Source organism: Octopus bimaculoides, chromosome 15 (assembly GCF_046866305.1).
Source record: "Octopus bimaculoides isolate indiv1 chromosome 15, ASM4686630v1, whole genome shotgun sequence".
NCBI lineage: Eukaryota > Metazoa > Mollusca > Cephalopoda > Octopoda > Octopodidae > Octopus > Octopus bimaculoides.
In genome coordinates, this window is record NC_142942.1 from 36,849,533 (window position 1) to 36,866,997 (window position 17,465).

General features: G+C 36.7%; 2 protein-coding genes across 2 annotated transcripts in view; both read left to right on the forward strand.

Annotated features, from left to right (window-relative positions):
* The window catches only part of LOC106879588 (uncharacterized), a 90,169-nt gene that overhangs the window by 18,852 nt on the left and 53,852 nt on the right, over positions 1-17,465 (forward strand). The gene's annotated exons all lie outside the window — the stretch shown is intronic.
* LOC106883805 (protein ZBED8-like) lies at positions 11,575-11,937 on the forward strand. Its single transcript, XM_014934941.1, has one exon. The coding sequence runs from the start codon at positions 11,575-11,577 to the stop codon at positions 11,935-11,937; it is 363 nt and encodes a 120-aa protein (XP_014790427.1).

Below are 17,465 nucleotides of genomic sequence, written 5' to 3' on the forward strand. Positions count from 1 at the left end.
TGTGTGTGTGTGTGTGTGTGTGTGTGTGTCTGTCTGTCTGTCTCCAAAACTCCATAATTGAATAATGTTTTCATGCCTGGCTTTGTAAACTACGATAAGAATAACACTGGTCAGCAAAGAATTTGTCCCAAGAAAAAGAATACTTGTATGAAAAATAAATGAAATGAAAAATATATGAAATGAAAAATATATGAAATGAAAAATATATGAAATGAAAAATATGTAAAATTACCAACACACAGAAAAAGCACAGAAAAATACTAACACACAAAAGCACAGAAAAATATGTAATGTACTAACACAGAAAAATTAAAACAAAACACGCGGGTGAAAAGAATCTCGTGGTATGAAGAATCAATACAGAACAACATGCGGTACAGACACGGGTGAAGTGAAACACAACACATGTCATGGTAACAAGCTGCTAATGCCACACTGTCTGTTGATTGGCTAAAATTACCCAAATTTCCCAACTTTAATTCCAAATAACATCAGGTTCTTTAATTTACGAGATAAAGTAACTGGTTGATCGTAATCAAAATTCAGAGTTGCATCGATATACCAATATTGAAAGCAATCTGAACAAAATCAAAGAGGGCTCATTTTGCGAATGAAACTAACTAGATCCTATTTTTCAATATTTTTCTCCCCGTAAACAGTTTATGGAATGATGATGTCAAAGTAATACACGTGTAGTTCCAACCGAGCGAAGCCGTGTTATATGTGTGCAAGAAACAAAAACCACCTAAAAGTGACGCGTACAATAACAAATATGCAAAGACAATCTGAAAACAATACAAACTTTGAAACGTGTACCGGTTTTTATGAAATTTTGGGGTTAACGGACTTGAGTTAACGAAAGCTAAATGTAACGGAAGTTAATTAGTCCGATAATGATTTTCAAAGTTAACTTAAAAGTTAAGTCGTTAACGAAAATGTTAATTAACGATTAACGGATTAATGGACTTACGCCCAGCCGATAACTGATGACGGGTCCTTTCTCTGTTTTCTCTGTGTCCTGTTTTCCACTTTTTTCTCTCGTTGTTTACGTATTTCATATTCTTTATGCAGTTGGTTACGGCCTGTACCCATATATGCATATATATATGTGTGTGTGTGTGTGTGTGTGCGTGTGCGTGCGTGCGTGCGTGTGTGTGTGTGTGTACATATATATTATTTATTATTATGTAATTGAACGCCACGCATCTATTTCCAAGTATATATATATTTCTGTCTGTCTGTCTGTATGTATGTATGTATATATGGAGAGGATACAAAAACGGCATACATCAGCCGGTAGACATTCTAGTGTCGTTTTTGTATCCTCTCCTTTTTCTTATTTGCCGTATAAATTAAGGGTAAACTACTTTTTACCCCCGCCCCAAATACTGTCCTACTGTCCATGGCCCTGATCCTAAATATGGATGCACCTTCTTCCATCCTAAACTGTGCCAAACTTCTGTGTCACTAAGGATGTGCTTGAACCCAGAATGCAACCACCACCATCTGAAGGGCACAAAACGATCGAAAAATAAATATGAACAGCAACAGAGGAGAATTACGACAACAAAAACAAAACACAACCACATTTCACTTCCTATAACCAAACAACGAAGACAGAACTATGGAAAAACCATAACACCAAATAAACATAAACATGAACTATGTATCATCTGACCAAATAGCAAACCAAAGAGGAAACTCTTTTTTACTAACTTATCTAGAAAATATGAAGGCCGACCTAAGCCAGGAGATCTAACGAACTATCAGCAACCATTTGTGTGTGCGTGTATGGTTGTGTATGCGTGCGTGTGCATATGTGCACATTCATATATATATATATATATATATATATATATATGTGTGTGTGTGTGTGTGTGTGTGTGTGTGTGTGTGTGTGTGTGTGTGCTGGCATGTTTAAGTGCGTGTGAGTTTACTTGCATGTTTGCATGCGTATGTATCATACGGCGGTGCATGCATATATTCGTACGTTTATGTGCGCAAATGCGCGTGTGCATATTTATGTATTCATAACTGTCGACATATGTATATTTACTCTTTACTCTTTTACTCTTTTACTTGTTTCAGTCATTTGACTGTGGCCATGCTGGAGTACCGCCTTTTAGTCGATCAAATCGACCCCAGGACTTATTCTTTGTAAGCCTAGTACTTATTCTATCGGTCTCTTTTGCCGAACCGCTAAGTTACGGGGACGTAAACACATCAGCATCGGTAATCAAGCGATGTTGGGGGGACAAACACAAACACACAAACATATACACACACATACATATATATATATATATATACATATATACGACGGGCTTCTTTCAGTTTCTGTCTACCAAATCCACTCACAAGGCTTTGGTCGGCCCGAGGCTATAGTAGAAGACACTTGCCCAAGGTGCCACGCAGTGGGACTGAACCCGGAACCATGTGGTTGGTAAGCAAGCTACTTACCACACAGCCGTGTGTGTGTGCTTTTAAATACACACACTCGTGTATGTAGGCATGATTACTCTGCTCCGCAGAACCCCCTCCCCAACACACGAAATTGTATCTTTTAAAGATATTTGTACCCATTGTTACTGGCTGATTTCGCGCGTACTCATGTGTGTATGTGACTTCATATGCGTATATGTATGTATTTACGTATGTGAATATGTATATATGTACATGTGCTTTACATTAAACGATGAAGTGGTGGTATATAAGTAGTAATAAAACAGAAAACGCGTGTAAGAAAACATTCTCAAAGAGAAACGTATGCTACCACAATGAATTACAGAAATTGTTTTGAAAATACATTCCACAACACATAATTACAAAAAAAACAGAACAAGCACAAACATACACACACACACACAAACAAGAACAAGCACGCACACACACAAGAACAAGCACGCAGGCGCGCGCGTGCGCACACACACACAAAGAAACAAGCACGCACGCACGTACAATCCATTAGCTTTCTCTTTCCTTTTGGATACGTCAACTGACAGTGGACAAGTCAACACATGCTCACAGAAATTACCGAGTTCTGTAATATGATCTTTCGAGTCAAAACGAAAGAATGTCAAAAAGGCATTTCTTAGAAAGGAAAAGAGGTGAAACAAGTGGCTGTCTTGGGGAGAATTTTATTCGAAATGATAGAAAGGAAGTCAGTCAAGATAACTGATTCTTTTGTTAGAAAAATATAATTAAATTTTTGATCATATTCCTTTTAAAACCATAACTATAGTTTAAATCAAAGAAATGAGTACGTGGTATTTACAGTATATTTTTTTTTTTTCGTTAAATTCATTTAGTGAAAATGATTTTTATGGCTTTCGTGTTCTTTTCGTTAAATGAGAATTTGACTGTATATATATATATATATATATATATATATATATATATATATATATAACAAATAATAAATGAGTATATGCATATATACGTACAGGTATGTGCATACCTCCGTCTACCTGTATATATAGGTGCATATCTGGGTTCAGGACATTGCAAACAAAACGTAGACAAAAAAATAATAATAACCAGAGTACAGAAAACACACAGGCCACATAGAGAACATTTTCCTTCATCAGCTACCCCCATTCTAACACAGGCGTTTCAAAGAGTAGGGCAGGACGCATCGTTAAAATGGCTCTTCCCACGGACCGCAAATTAAATTTGTATACACAAATTAAATTTGTACCATGGAGGAATGTAGTGGTGGACAGAAAACAAGACGGGAAAACAAACGGAAAAGGCTATACGGCCAGACGTGAAAAATTATGTGTATATATGTGTGTGTGTGTGTGTGTGTGTGTGTGTGTGTGTGTGTGTGTGTGTGTGTGTGTGTGTGTGTGTTTGTGTGTGTGTGTGTGTGTGTGTGTGTGTGTGTGTGTAGTTCCAGAATTATTCTCTCATTAAACGATGAAGCGGTGGAATATAAGTAACAATAAAACAGAAAGCGTGTGTAAGAAAACATTCTCAAAGTATGCTACCACAATGAATTACAGAAATTATGTTTAGAAAATAATAACCTATACATACCTCTGTGCGTGGTCCATTTCTTGGATATAGACATGCGACAGTGATAATAAAGAAATGAGAAGGATTGCTTTACGACGTGCTGGAAGCAACCGTCAAATGCTCATTAAATAACTTTTCGTGAATTTGACCAAGGAACCGATTGCTTGGTGGAGGACAAAATCATGCTGGGCCAGGGTAAAGACTTACAGCTTGCAATAAGAAGACGTGCATTCTTCTGGCAGCAGGTTTAATATCTTCAATAAATTGGAATCGCGAAAGATACTGTTTTAAGAAACGGGCACGGATGCCTGGACGAATCACCATTCCTTTCAATGCGCCCCACAAGCTTCCTATTGTCTGCCTGTGCACTGACAAGTTTGCTGGATCTACAAAATTTTCACTATGGTTAACCTGAAAGGGAGTATAACCTAGATTTCCAAGAGAATTGTATGCGCCCCAAGAATCACTATTATTATGGATCCTTGACGTATGTGGCGAGTAATTAACGGAATGAGTGTAGCGGCATTTCGCCTCTCCTCTTCACCACACTCCGATGAAAGAGGTATCAAAAATTTCGTTTTGGTTTCTCGTTCGATTCCACCGAAAAGCCAGATAGTCTTCACAAGTCTTCCACGACTATATTTTCTCCCTACAAGAACAGTTTCATCCGTCTCCACTTCTACTCCTGGCCTACCGATCTGTTCTTGGTGATTCTCCACCCAATAAAGACAATCTTCCGAGCAGAAAGATCTCCAGTCAATGGAGATAGTATATGAAATATTCAAATTTTCCATAATTGATCTATGCGACCAACTTTCTGTAAGGAAATGGCTCACATACAAAAGAACCTTCCACAGAGGTAATTGACTGCGCTCTAAAAGCGTGTTATTGTAGAGAGAAACAGAATATCTACATTCCACGAGCCGTTGTCTACGTCGGCGAACAATCTTCCGACATCGGAACATGCTTATGTTTTCACGGAGGGTGCAAGTTGAATTACATGAAGGACAATTTACACTACTGTGAAGAACCCTATGTTGACGAAAAACGTCTAGTGCCGCACTGTCATTATCAAGGAAGCGGTGAATTTCATTATAGAAAGTCAATTCAGACGAAGTGCAAAACATCATCTTGTAGAGCAAGTGTAATACGACTTTAAGAAATGCTTGTTTTTTCGGCAACTAAAGTGAATAAAACGTGTTTGGATAGAAATGAAAGTGTGAAACTATTTGCACATGCGTATTGTTTAAGCATTTGCAATATTGCATCTATTGGCTATGTGACACAAGCGTTCTGTGTCCTTAAGTTTTCAAACAGGGGAAATAAGCACCTCCACCCAGCAAAGATTAGTTTCAGAGTCATTGCTCTTCATCAGTCTGGAGTAGCTTGGCTTGCTAACTGTCGATGCTTATTCGCCTTTGAAAACTCATACAATTTCAAGTGAAATAAATTCACTGATCAACAAAATTAGAAATATTGCATTTCTAAATCTCTCAGAGAGACTTATACAGTAGCAGCACGATAAAGCGATGGTTTGTTGCCAAGAACGCTTGTGTCACATAGCCTACTGGAAACGGTGTTTTCTGGGGATAAATAGCAGTAGCATTCTTCCCCTTTCCTGGGACTACCACATTAAGTTGGCAACAAACCATCACTTTATCGTACTGCTACTGCATAAGTCTCTCTGAGAGATTTAGAAATGCAATATTTCTGATTATATATAAATATACCCACAAGAGTAAGCACATAAATGCGAAACAAGGTGGAAAAAATAGTACTGGAAATACCAGAGGTAGAGCGATACGCTTTATTAAAAAGCAGCAAAAATATCACAAACCCTGTTACTCAGAGTTTCACGTTCCCGTTCGTCGGGCAGTTTTCTTTAAAATGGAGCATGATAAGGTTACATGCAGGATTCTGCATATAACTTAATTTTGCATTTAATTATGTTATATCAAGTTAATGAGCAATTTCCTTACTTTAACATTTTAATATTATATACACCAGGCAGTTTTTTTTTAATTGTTTGCATACATACATTATGATGCATATATTTATCTTGACGTGAAGATATGTTTCTATATATTTATGTGTATGTATGTATTGCAGGTATGTGTATGTATGTATGTATGTATGTACGTATGTGTATGTATGTAAGTGGAGGCGCAATGGCCCAGTGGTTAGGGCAGCGGACTCGCAGTCATAGGATCGCGGTTTCGATTCCCAGACCGGGCGTTGTGAGTGTTTATTGAGCGAAAACACCTAAGGTTCTACGAGGCTCCGGCAGGGGATGGTGGCAAACCCTGCTGTAGTCTTTCACCACAACTTTCTCTCACTCTTACTTCCTGTTTCTGTTGTGCTTTTAATTCAAAGGGTCAGCCTTGTCACACTGTGTCACGCTGAATATCCTCGAGAACTACGTTAAGGGTACACGTGTCTGTGGAATGCTCAGCCACTTGCACGTTAATTTCACGAGCAGGCTGTTCCGTTGATCGGATCAACTGGAACCCTCGACGTCGTAAGCGACGGAGTGCCAACAGTATGTATGTATTTATGTATGTATATGCATGTTGTATGTATATGTATGTATGTCCGGTCACTTATGAGGCTCTCATAAGTGCTACTGGTAACATGGAATCCAGTACCTGCTGCATGGTCGGGTTGCCAGCGACTAAACTGACACTCTCACAAGGCTATCCTGGTGAAGAGGGTTGCTAGAAACCCAGCAGGATTAAAAACAAGACCTGTTGAAAGGTCGGATAAACCTAGTGCAGGCTCAACGGCTATCTAGCAATAGCACGAGTACGCAGAAATACCGGAATGGTGTCCGGCGTACTGGAAGACTACTGGGAGTGAGGCACTCCTCAGCTTCTGTTGAAGCATGTCTCTAGGAGAAGGTCACTCTGATATAAAACCACATATGCAGGGAATGGCATTGAACATTTAGGGGATTTTTTGTTTGTACTAGAGATCATTGTGCTCCCATATCGCTGAGCCTGCGACACATATTGGCAGCAGACATCTTGCTCCGGCTTGTCTCTGGATAATGTCAGTAAAGTGGAGAGGGTCTATGAGGTGTCGTGTAAGCCTTATTGGATCAAAAATTCTGCACAGGCATTGCTAACTTCTGCTCGATATGTACTTTTTTATTGATAAGGTTGCAAGACGCAACGAAAATTTTAGGAAAATAAAAAGAAAAATAAGTGGAAATTTTACCGGTGAGTGTGTTAAATTTTAAGGCACAATAAGAAAATGACTCTCCCCAGACACAACAGAATATGCTTCAACACACGAAATCACATAAAAAAATCTTGCAAACCAAATCCAAAAACGAAATCTTGCAAACCAAATCCAAAGACGAAATATATTTACTTTATTTTTAGTATATATTTATATATTTTTAGTACATTTTTTTATTCGGAAGCTCTGCGGCGATGTGAAGGTGGTGAAGCATGCAGACTTGACGGGTTGGAAGCATGTAGTCAGCGACCTGCACGTAGGCGGCCCATGCTAGATATAAAGTCGTCTTCTTGTCGCCTAAGACAGCGGTAGGATTCGGTTGCTGCAAGGGTGGCTGAGTAGTTTCAGGGAACTACTCCCCCGGAGGCCGGGGAGGTTCTAGAAAAGGTGAACCAAAAATTGCTTGTCTTTCTATATCAGGTAAATTTAGCGCGACTGACGGAAGTCCACCCTGAACTCGAAAAACAAAGAGGCTTTTATTTACAAAATTTGGATGGAATTTGAACATTTCGTGTTGGAATGGATGCATTTTGTTGGATAACAAGAGTGACTGTAGGCCTGAAACATGCACTGCACTTGTTGCTCGCGAGCTGAACCGTTATAACATTGATATAGCTGCTCTTTCAAAGACTCGTATAGAAGGTGATGGTCAGCTTGCAGAAGTAGGAGGTGGATATACCTTTTTTTGGAAGGGGTGGCAAAAGGGGGAGCACCGAGAAGCTGGTGTTGGCTTTGCAGTTCGATCTGATATCCATAAAAAGTTGGAGGAGCTTCCTGTTCCTATAAATGAACTTCTAATGACTCTACGATTTCATCTGAAAGGTGGGCGGTTTGCTACTCTAATAAGTGCCTATGCACCTACTTTGACTAGCTGTGATGAAGATAAAAGTATTTTTTTATACCCAGCTGAAAGCCATACTTAGGAAAATCCCTAATTCTGCTAAAGTCATTCAACTGGGGGATTTCAATGCCAGGGTTGGAAGAGACGGGCAAATATGGAACTCTATAGGACGTTTTGGAGTAATGAAAATGTATAGCAGTGGTCTCATGCTGCTGGGGCATTGCGATGAACATGGACTTTACATCGCAGGCACTCATTTTATGCACACAGGTGATCACACAACAACGTGGATGCATCCAAGGTCTTAAGTTTGGCACTTGCTAGATTATGTTATCATCCACAAGCATGACATCTATAACATTTGTAATGTCAAGTCCTTTCATGGATCGGAATGCTGGACAGACCACAGTCTGGTGCGAGCAAAGTTCCAGATGATGATTAGAGTGAAAGAGAGAAGAGGGCCAGTCGGCATTCCTCGGCGTCTGAAAGTCCACAAGATATATGATACTATGTTGAAGAAAGAGCTTCAGACTCGCATACTGCAGCATGGGAAGATTTTCGAGACCAGGTTCATACATATATATATGTATACATATATATATATATATATATATATATATATATATATATATATATATATATATATATATATATATATATATCTTTATATATAAGAATTTAAGGATTGGATAAAACGCATGTTATAATTGCATACTTTATTCCTACATATGTTTCAAAGGATTACAACCTGTGTGATCCATAGGGATCTTTGATATTAAAATTGTAACCTTCTCATCAGGGAAAGCATGGGAATCATCTTAAACGTAAGACATTATGACCGATTCCAATCCTTAAATTCTTAAATATACTCAAATACCCAAAATTTCAAGGAGTTCCTGCCTTAAAAACAGGAGCTAACCACAGTTATTTTGTGTTCTTTGCTACATTGGTTTCTATTAACCCATTTATTCTATCAGAAGAATTTTTATTCATTAAGATAGAAGAAATACACATAATTTATATCTTTTTATATATATATATATATATATATATATATATATATATATATATATATATATATATATATATATATATTTGTCTTCGAAACGTCTAGATAGAATAGAGACAGCTGATGAAGGGATATTCCAAGTGGCTTTCCGTTTTCCTATGTGTTCGTTCCGTTGTCTGTAGTTTATTGTTCTAACGTCCTGTACCCTGATATGCATGTATATACACATGTAGATGTAAGTATGTACATATATGTGTGTATACATGTGTATATATATTCTTTGTATTATTACATTATTGAACGCACACGTCCTTTTTTGCAAGTAAGTCTACTATATATATATATATGGGAGAATATACAAATAATAACAACAGACGAGGACAGGTGGTGTAAATAACAAAAGTATATATTAGTATGACGCTCGGGAATACGGAAAGTCTTTGACGTTTCGAGCTACGCTCTTCAACAGAAAGAATACGGAGACAAGGAGAAAAACACGGAGAAAAAAAATTGAATAGTGTTCAGTCAACGGTCAATCATATATATATATATATATATATATATATACTTATTGTAGAAAAATGTTTCTGAGGTTTAAAGTTTAATCATTTTCACTTCATCAGAAAACAGGATTTAGAAGCTTGGCATTTTCTGCACGATAGTTGTCTATCACAAAATGAAAACAAAATCATTATACGAGGAGTAATTTGTATTAAACAAATGAAACCAAGCATTACGACGACCAAAGTTTTAAGAACTTCTGAAGTTTTACTTTGTTTTGGGTTTGCTTTTATACTTTAATTCAATATTAAGAGAAGCAGAATTTAGATTATTATTTCTTACCTTTTGGATCTTCAGAGTAGCAAGATTCAGTTTTTTTTTGTTGTTGTTTTTTTAATTTTCAGGCAGTTAACAAGAACAGTAGCTGAATTGCAGGCTTTATTTTTATTTTGAATGAATTGCGACTAACAAGCTAACTTTGCCCTAACGAGGGCAGATAGCTTCTCGTGCTTTACGGTAAATGCATTGACTATTTCTGCATTTTTTAAAAATCATTTTTATATTAACCAATGTAACGAAACCCTGTCCAGATAACTTCTTTTTAGAATTTAAGGGAAAATATGTGAAAATTAAAACACAACATAAAATTCTTATTTTAATTCAATCATCAACAATGAAAAATAATTCAAATATTTTTAATAAAAGAATATTTATTAGTTTTATTGCATTACCTGGAAAAGAAAGTGGATTACAATGAAAAATGCGGGCGCATGCATGTTAATATTCTTAAGTTATTACACCTGGAAAAGTAGAGAACAAGATTTCTACAGTAGAATTTGCCTAATTCGTCACCTCTAAAGGAAACTAAAGAGTACTTAAAATTAGAATTCTACTGTACTTAAAATATTGCAGCCGAGAATAGCATTTTTTAAAATAAAATACATTATATGAGGTAAATTTGAGATAATTTATTTTATTTATTATGAGAAACTAAAAAATCAAGTAAATCTATAAAAACATAGTACAAAAATAATCAAAAATAAATTTAAACAATTTTTTTTAATCACGTCTTTTGAAATATACGATTAAAATAGTCATTTTATTTAGTCGTATCATGTACAAGCACTAAAATATGAAGCTGTGAATAATATTGTACAAGATTTTTTTCACTTGAATTGAAATCCCATTACAAAAAAAAAACAAAACAAAAAGAAAACATTGATTGCCGTAAAATGGTCATTAAATGGTTTCAAATCAACCATATGTTCAGTCAATTCTTCCACATTAAAGAAAAAAATTAATCTGACAAATTAATAAGTAAAATTTATTAGTTAGCATTAATATATACATACATATATATATATATATATATATATATATATATATATATATATATATATATATATATATATATATATTAACTTGTTTCAGTGATCAGGCTACGGCTATGCTGGGACTTTAGTCAAACAAATCGACCCCAGGACTTATTCTTATTTATTGCCTGGTACTTATTCTACCGTTTCTTTTTGTTGAACCGCTGGTTGTCAAGCGGTGTTGGCGTTTATTGCAGCTCCAACAGCAACCACTTTGTCTACTCTGTGAAAAAACTTTTACAAATGAAGCGATGAAACCACCAAGGCTTCAAGAACACTTGAGTAAAATGCATCCTGGTAGAGCAGAAAAAAATTTGAATTATTTACAACCCCTTAAAAATAATTTTCACATGAGAAAAACAATAGGAAGTTTTTTTTCCCCAGTTCATTCAGTCAATCTAGTGATGGTTTGCACGCTTCTTATAACATATCACTTCTCATTGCGAAGTCCAGAAAACCTCACAAAACAGGGGAACAGCTAATCTTACCAACTGTAAAAGAAGTCCTTGAAGACGGTGCTACACAAGCTACAAAAGTCAGTTATCAATGGTATTCCTCTGAGTAATAGCTCTGTCGAGAGGAGGGTTGATGAAATGGCAGACGACATCGAAGACCAACTCTGCATAATTCTAAAGAAAACAGAATTCAGCTTGCAGTTGGACGAGTCTGCTTTGCCAGGTAATGATTCCCTCCTCCTCGCATATGTTCGTTTTGTGAAAGAGGAAAGTTTATGCCAAGAACTGCTCTTTGCCAGACTATTGGAAACTAATAGCAAGGGTGAATCCATTTTCAATGTGGTCAAGAGCTTTATTGGCAAAAAGGACATCCCACTGAATAATATTGTAGCCTGTGCAACTGATGGTGCACCATCGATGATTGGCTGTCATCGCGGCTTCATCAGTTATCTCAAAGTCAGTCTGCCTGATGTCTTCACGATGCACAGCGTGATCCACTGATATCTTGCTGCACGAAACCTCAGAGGTCGTCTTCAAGATTCCCTAAGCATGATCATCACTGCTGTGAATAAAATCAAATCTCATGCTCTGAACTGTCTCCTGTTTCAACAGCTTTCAAAAAGATGAAGACTTTCAAAACTTTTGCCTAATTCGTCACCTCTAAAGGAAATTGAAAAGTAGTTCTACCACCTCTTTGTGTATATGTATTGCTATTGCGTCTTTTAGTAGTTCTGGAAATATGCTAATATCTAGTAACTTTTGAAATAGTCTCTTTAATGGTTCCATGATGCTGTTTCTGCACGTTGTTAACAGTGTGACAGAGAGAATCTGGTTTAGATGCTGAGTTTGAATCTAGGTTATTAACTGTAAGTATATCATCTGCTATAATATCATTTATTATGTAGATGTGTCTCTGCAATTGAGTTCCGGGAATCAATGAATTCGCTTGGCTTATGTATTATTTTATGTACTTTCGGTTGGGAAAATGCATTGTTATATTGTTGACTCATATTTATGATGAATCATTAGTGTATGATCGATTTTGATCTATTAGCGGACCAATCCGGTTATGTCTAACTGATATTTGTTTAGCAAAGTGGAAAAATAACTTAGGAATAAATTTTATATTTTCCGTTACTCGGTGTTTCCCTTAACGAAGTTCCTTTTTCATAAAATAGTTTTAAATCCACCTCGATATTCTTTATTTTCTAATTTTTTCTCAATTTCATCTGTTGAGAGAGTTTGGATTTTCAGCTGTTTTGTTAGTTTGGCTCTGTTACGCATTAGTATCTGTCTATCTCAGGGATCGGGGAACTCTTTTAACCAATTACCCCCAAAATATATTTGTTTACACCGACGTTACCCCCTTGATTTGAAAGGAAGACAACCATAGATTCTTTGAATTCAAAAAATTCATTGAATCTATTTTATTGAATCTATTTATACGTCCATTACATTAGACAGATGCAGTGCTACCAGAAGAAAAATTTCTGTTGTAACAAGGAACATATTCTTTATATAATTTTACTTATGTCTAATGACTCCTCATTGCCTCCAAGAATTTCATTTCTACCCCACTTGAGGTAATTTACCCCGTTTCGCCGACCTCTTGTCTATCTCATAGAATCAAGCTATTGCGGGAAACACACGTGTTTCTACAGGGTGTGCTTTTAACAGATCCTAATTAACTCTTCGTACATAAATTTCATTCCTTCGTTAACACTGAGATTGGCCATACGCTGAGACCAGTTTTTTTTGAGGATTTCAGTTTCGATTTCCTTCCATTTGGCCTTCCTGAAATTCAAGTTCATGAGAGGTGAGTCATGTTTGATGTCATTTATGTGCGTTGCCTTCATTCAACCATATATAGATAATTGCATAATACTGTGGTCGGAAATAGCTGTGGGAATTACATGAACATTGTGAATGAAATTTGTATTGGTGGTAAAGACTAGGTTGAGTATGTTATTTTCCCTAGTTGGACGGGTAATGATTTGTTACATAAGAAAGTCTTTCGTGGTATCGAAAAGAGCGTTCATATCCCTCCAGTTCAGTTGTTTAGTTCCACGTTGGAAATAGCCCTCAGGCCAGTTCAGACTAGGAAAATTTAAGTCCTCTGTTAAAAGTACATTGGCCTGAGGGCTGGCCTCACTTCTGAACGACAAAGCATCTCTGAAATAATCTCCATAATTAGCCGCATCAAGAGGACAGCATGTAATACCTATGATCAAATTGAAGTCGATCACATTCATTATTATTGTATTGTACAGTTGGAGAGAAGGACATTTCTTCACGGATGAAGAGTGCTACTCCTCCTTGTTTCTATATTATGCGGTCAGTTCTGTGTAGTACATAAACTGACATATGTACTACTGTATCTAATATGTTTGGGATCGGATGCTTTTCACTTAGTGCTGCACATATTGTCTTTTCACTGTGTGCAATGTCCCTAAGAGATGATATATTTGTTCGATTTGTGAAGTGCGAGAGGCCTTGTACATTAACCATTATTACTGAATTGAATTTGTGGGTTAATGACAGCAATGGTGTGTGGTTGTGCACTGGGATAGTATCAGTGTTTGGTGCTGTGTGAGAATAAAAAGGTCTCTTTTTTTTTCCTTTGATTTCTTTTGCTAGATCATGGCAAAAAAAGAATTTTCTTGTTTTGAGTGAGGTTGCTATCTGCTTGTTGTTATGGTTGCATTGTTGAATATGACTGTTGATTTTTCTATTTGCAGCCAATGGATATCTGAGTAATTTCTGGGTTTCGGTGAGAGTGTGGATCAACACTGCCACTGTGAGGAATTTGTAGTGGCTATGGATTTGGTAGTGGCTGTGGAATTGGTAGTACTATGGATTTGGTAGTGGCTGGGTGTCACACTTTTAAAAGTGCGTCGAATCTCTGGAAGATGAGTGAAAGAACAATCATGCTTTAGACAATATCTTTCGCGTTTGGAATAGCACCAGATTTTAGGATTCCGACTTAGAGTAGAAGCTATATTGTGATTTAGCATTTAGTGGTGGTGGTGATTATGTTGCAAGATGTATGCTTTGGCGTAGGCTGAAGCACTGCCTTTAAAGGTTTTAGTTGAACAAATCGTCCCCAGGACTTATTTATTTAAAGCCGAGTACTTATTCTATCGACCTCTACTAGTACTTATTCTATCGGGACGTAAACACACGAACACCGGTTGTTGCTTGTACGAATTATGGGTCGTGTCCCAGGTAAATAGGTGAAGATATATATACGACGGCTTCTTTCAGTTTCCATTTACCAAACCCACTCACAAGGCTTTGGTCGGCCCGAAGCTATAGTAGAAGACACTTGCCCAAGGAGTCACAGAGTAGGACTGAACCTGGAATCATGTAGCTGGGAAGCAAGCTTCTTACCGCACAGCCACGTCTGCCTCTATTAAAACAAGTAGAATATTTGAGTCGGATATGGTTGGTTTGTACGCTAAGGGGTTAAATAAACCATATTTAAAGAATAATTAGCTATTAGGTTCTAATCAGAAGTGCATTAGTTTGGTTCTTGGGAGTTCCCTAGAGAATTTTATGACCAACTTCGTCAATAAACTTTCTCTTTATTTTTATTTTTCTTCGTAGTTATTATTTTGAGAAGAAACCTAACTTCAAGCAACTTTTTACAGATCACTTTTTTTAAACACTACTTTCTAAAAATGGGAAAACTAAGTAAGGACTGCAAGTTTTGATTTTGCTCTCACCAAAACTTTTAGTGGGTACTAGCGTACGCAGCACCCCCTATTCCCGGGCCCTTCCTTAAGTAGGCTTTCACAGATTGGTCCGATTAATGTAACTGATGTTCAGCTTAACCACCAACAATTCAATTAATTAATTTAAAAAAATGAACTTGTGTACGGTATTTCTTGTTACAGGAGTCAATTAAAGAACTTCTAGAAATAGCAGCCAATTCTTTATTAAATCCAACTGCTATCTAAAAAACAAAAATAAGGGAATATCATATAACGAATGGTGAATGAGGAAAATGTAAAAATGGACGTGATGATGAAAATGAACTGGTTGGCGACGATTTATTCTCCGTTATAAAATACAATGATTGCTATACATGAAATAAAATAACAGGTTACAACAAGGATGTGTCATTTTGTGGGGTTTTTTTCAGTATTGGATTTGTATTTTAATGTGGATCATTTATGCCATTCAGTGTGTAACTTATATGTAAGATGCTACAAAATAGTTTTTATTGATTGTATGTTTATTTGTTCCGGGCTGGAGTTAAATTACAATAACATCAACAATACTTATTTACCAAGGCATCAATCAATGTCACATTATATATCTATCAAATAATGTACATAAGTAGCCTACAAACATGTCTCTGGATGGTTGTAGATCTCTGCTAGAAATAACAGCCAAAGTTCTTTGTCTCTTCTTATTGTCTTAAAAATTAAAATACATGGTGGATGATATAGTCCAAGATACAGTATGTCTGGCAAAAAGATAGAATCCTCACAGATGGAATGGATTCACTCAACTCAAACTTAATTGAGACTTAACCAAGAACAATAACCAGAACGACGATTGCCTTTAAAGGGGCAGGAGGCCTCATAATCAGGCGGGCAACACACAATAGGAGTTGATGGAGGAGACAAGTAGAGGGGAAAGAAGGTGGAATTTTTGATATCGTTTGTTAATCTTATGATAATGAAGAGGCATCTTTACGGTACATTTTTTGTTGAATTTCTATCACGGAAGAGCACATTGTTTGTACTCCCACACAGCAATTGTAGGGTAACATCCAACAAGGGTCAAAGAATGTTTGTGCCCTTGCAAGGAACTCCAGCTTGAGAGCCTGATAGCCTAAATGGTGGAGTTGTGACGTGGGGTCCTTAAAAATGAATCTGAAAGTGAGCCCTCTTTCCATCAGAAACGAAGTGTGGATAATTACCGATATCTTTGTCGATCTGGTTGTTCCATGGCAGATCACTAAAAATATTTTCCAGGCTATGCCTTATATTTATGGGGGTCGAAAATTAGGGAAGCGTTATATATATATGCATGATGCATCATTGGGATACATATGAAAATTACAAAATACTCTTTTTTCTGGGGGGGGGGGGTTGTAGCAACATTTTTGTCATATCACAGCTTCCTTGCAATATTATTTTCTAGAGACAACATGCATAAGGAATTTAAGCGCTCTTCAGTCATGGTAGACCGAAATTTAATTTTAACAAAGGAAAGCTTTGAGGAATTCCTTTCTGCTTCACAACTTGTGATAGGCATTGTCAAGTACAGGTTATGTGCAGTAGTAATATTAGGGAACACTTCAATTAATTGTTGCTCATAAATAAGCTGAAGAACTTCTGTGCATTGCATTTTAGATGATGTGCTTTCTTTTGTGTTCCGGGATTTCCTAAGGTGTAAATACTGTTTGAACTGATAACACTCATTTATTAATTTGTGGTCAATATTGTCTTTCTAATGCGATATTATAAGTTTCAGACTGTTCTCATCAAATTCTGAATTGTTCATCAATTCCGAGAGAAACTTGAACCCTTTCGCAATCTGGGTCCATATGGGTCTATCCTCGTGCTTATCTGGATTATCAAGCAGTCATAGACTTGATTTAGAACTTCTATCCTAAATTGTTCAGCCCCTTTCAAAGAAGCCCTATCACTTGTTCCATCTGCAAATTTCTTTGTAACAATGCGTTTGGAAACATCAGAATTTGAGGTGATATATTCACATAAACCTTTTGCTACTGATTCATCGTGTGCAATCCTGTCGGCTGAATTTTCTAGTAGTTCTTTAACAAATGCATCAGAACTTCAAATACATCAGAACCAGGGGTTTGGAGTTTCTTACTTGCTTTGTTAAAACGCTCCATAACTTCTTCCTAAACGACTGTTAAAACAGCATATTCCAATTTTACCAACTTGTGCTATAAATTCTTTGCATCTCGCTCACATTCGGGCTTCTCTTCTGAGTCTTCAAACATATGTTTGAGAGTTTGTAAAATATCCCTATATCTATTTTTAATTGCC

What these genes read in the sequence shown, in the direction of transcription:
- LOC106883805 (XM_014934941.1), top strand. Translation starts at nt 11,575, where the DNA reads ATGGCAGACGACATCGAAGACCAACTCTGCATAATTCTAAAGAAAACA.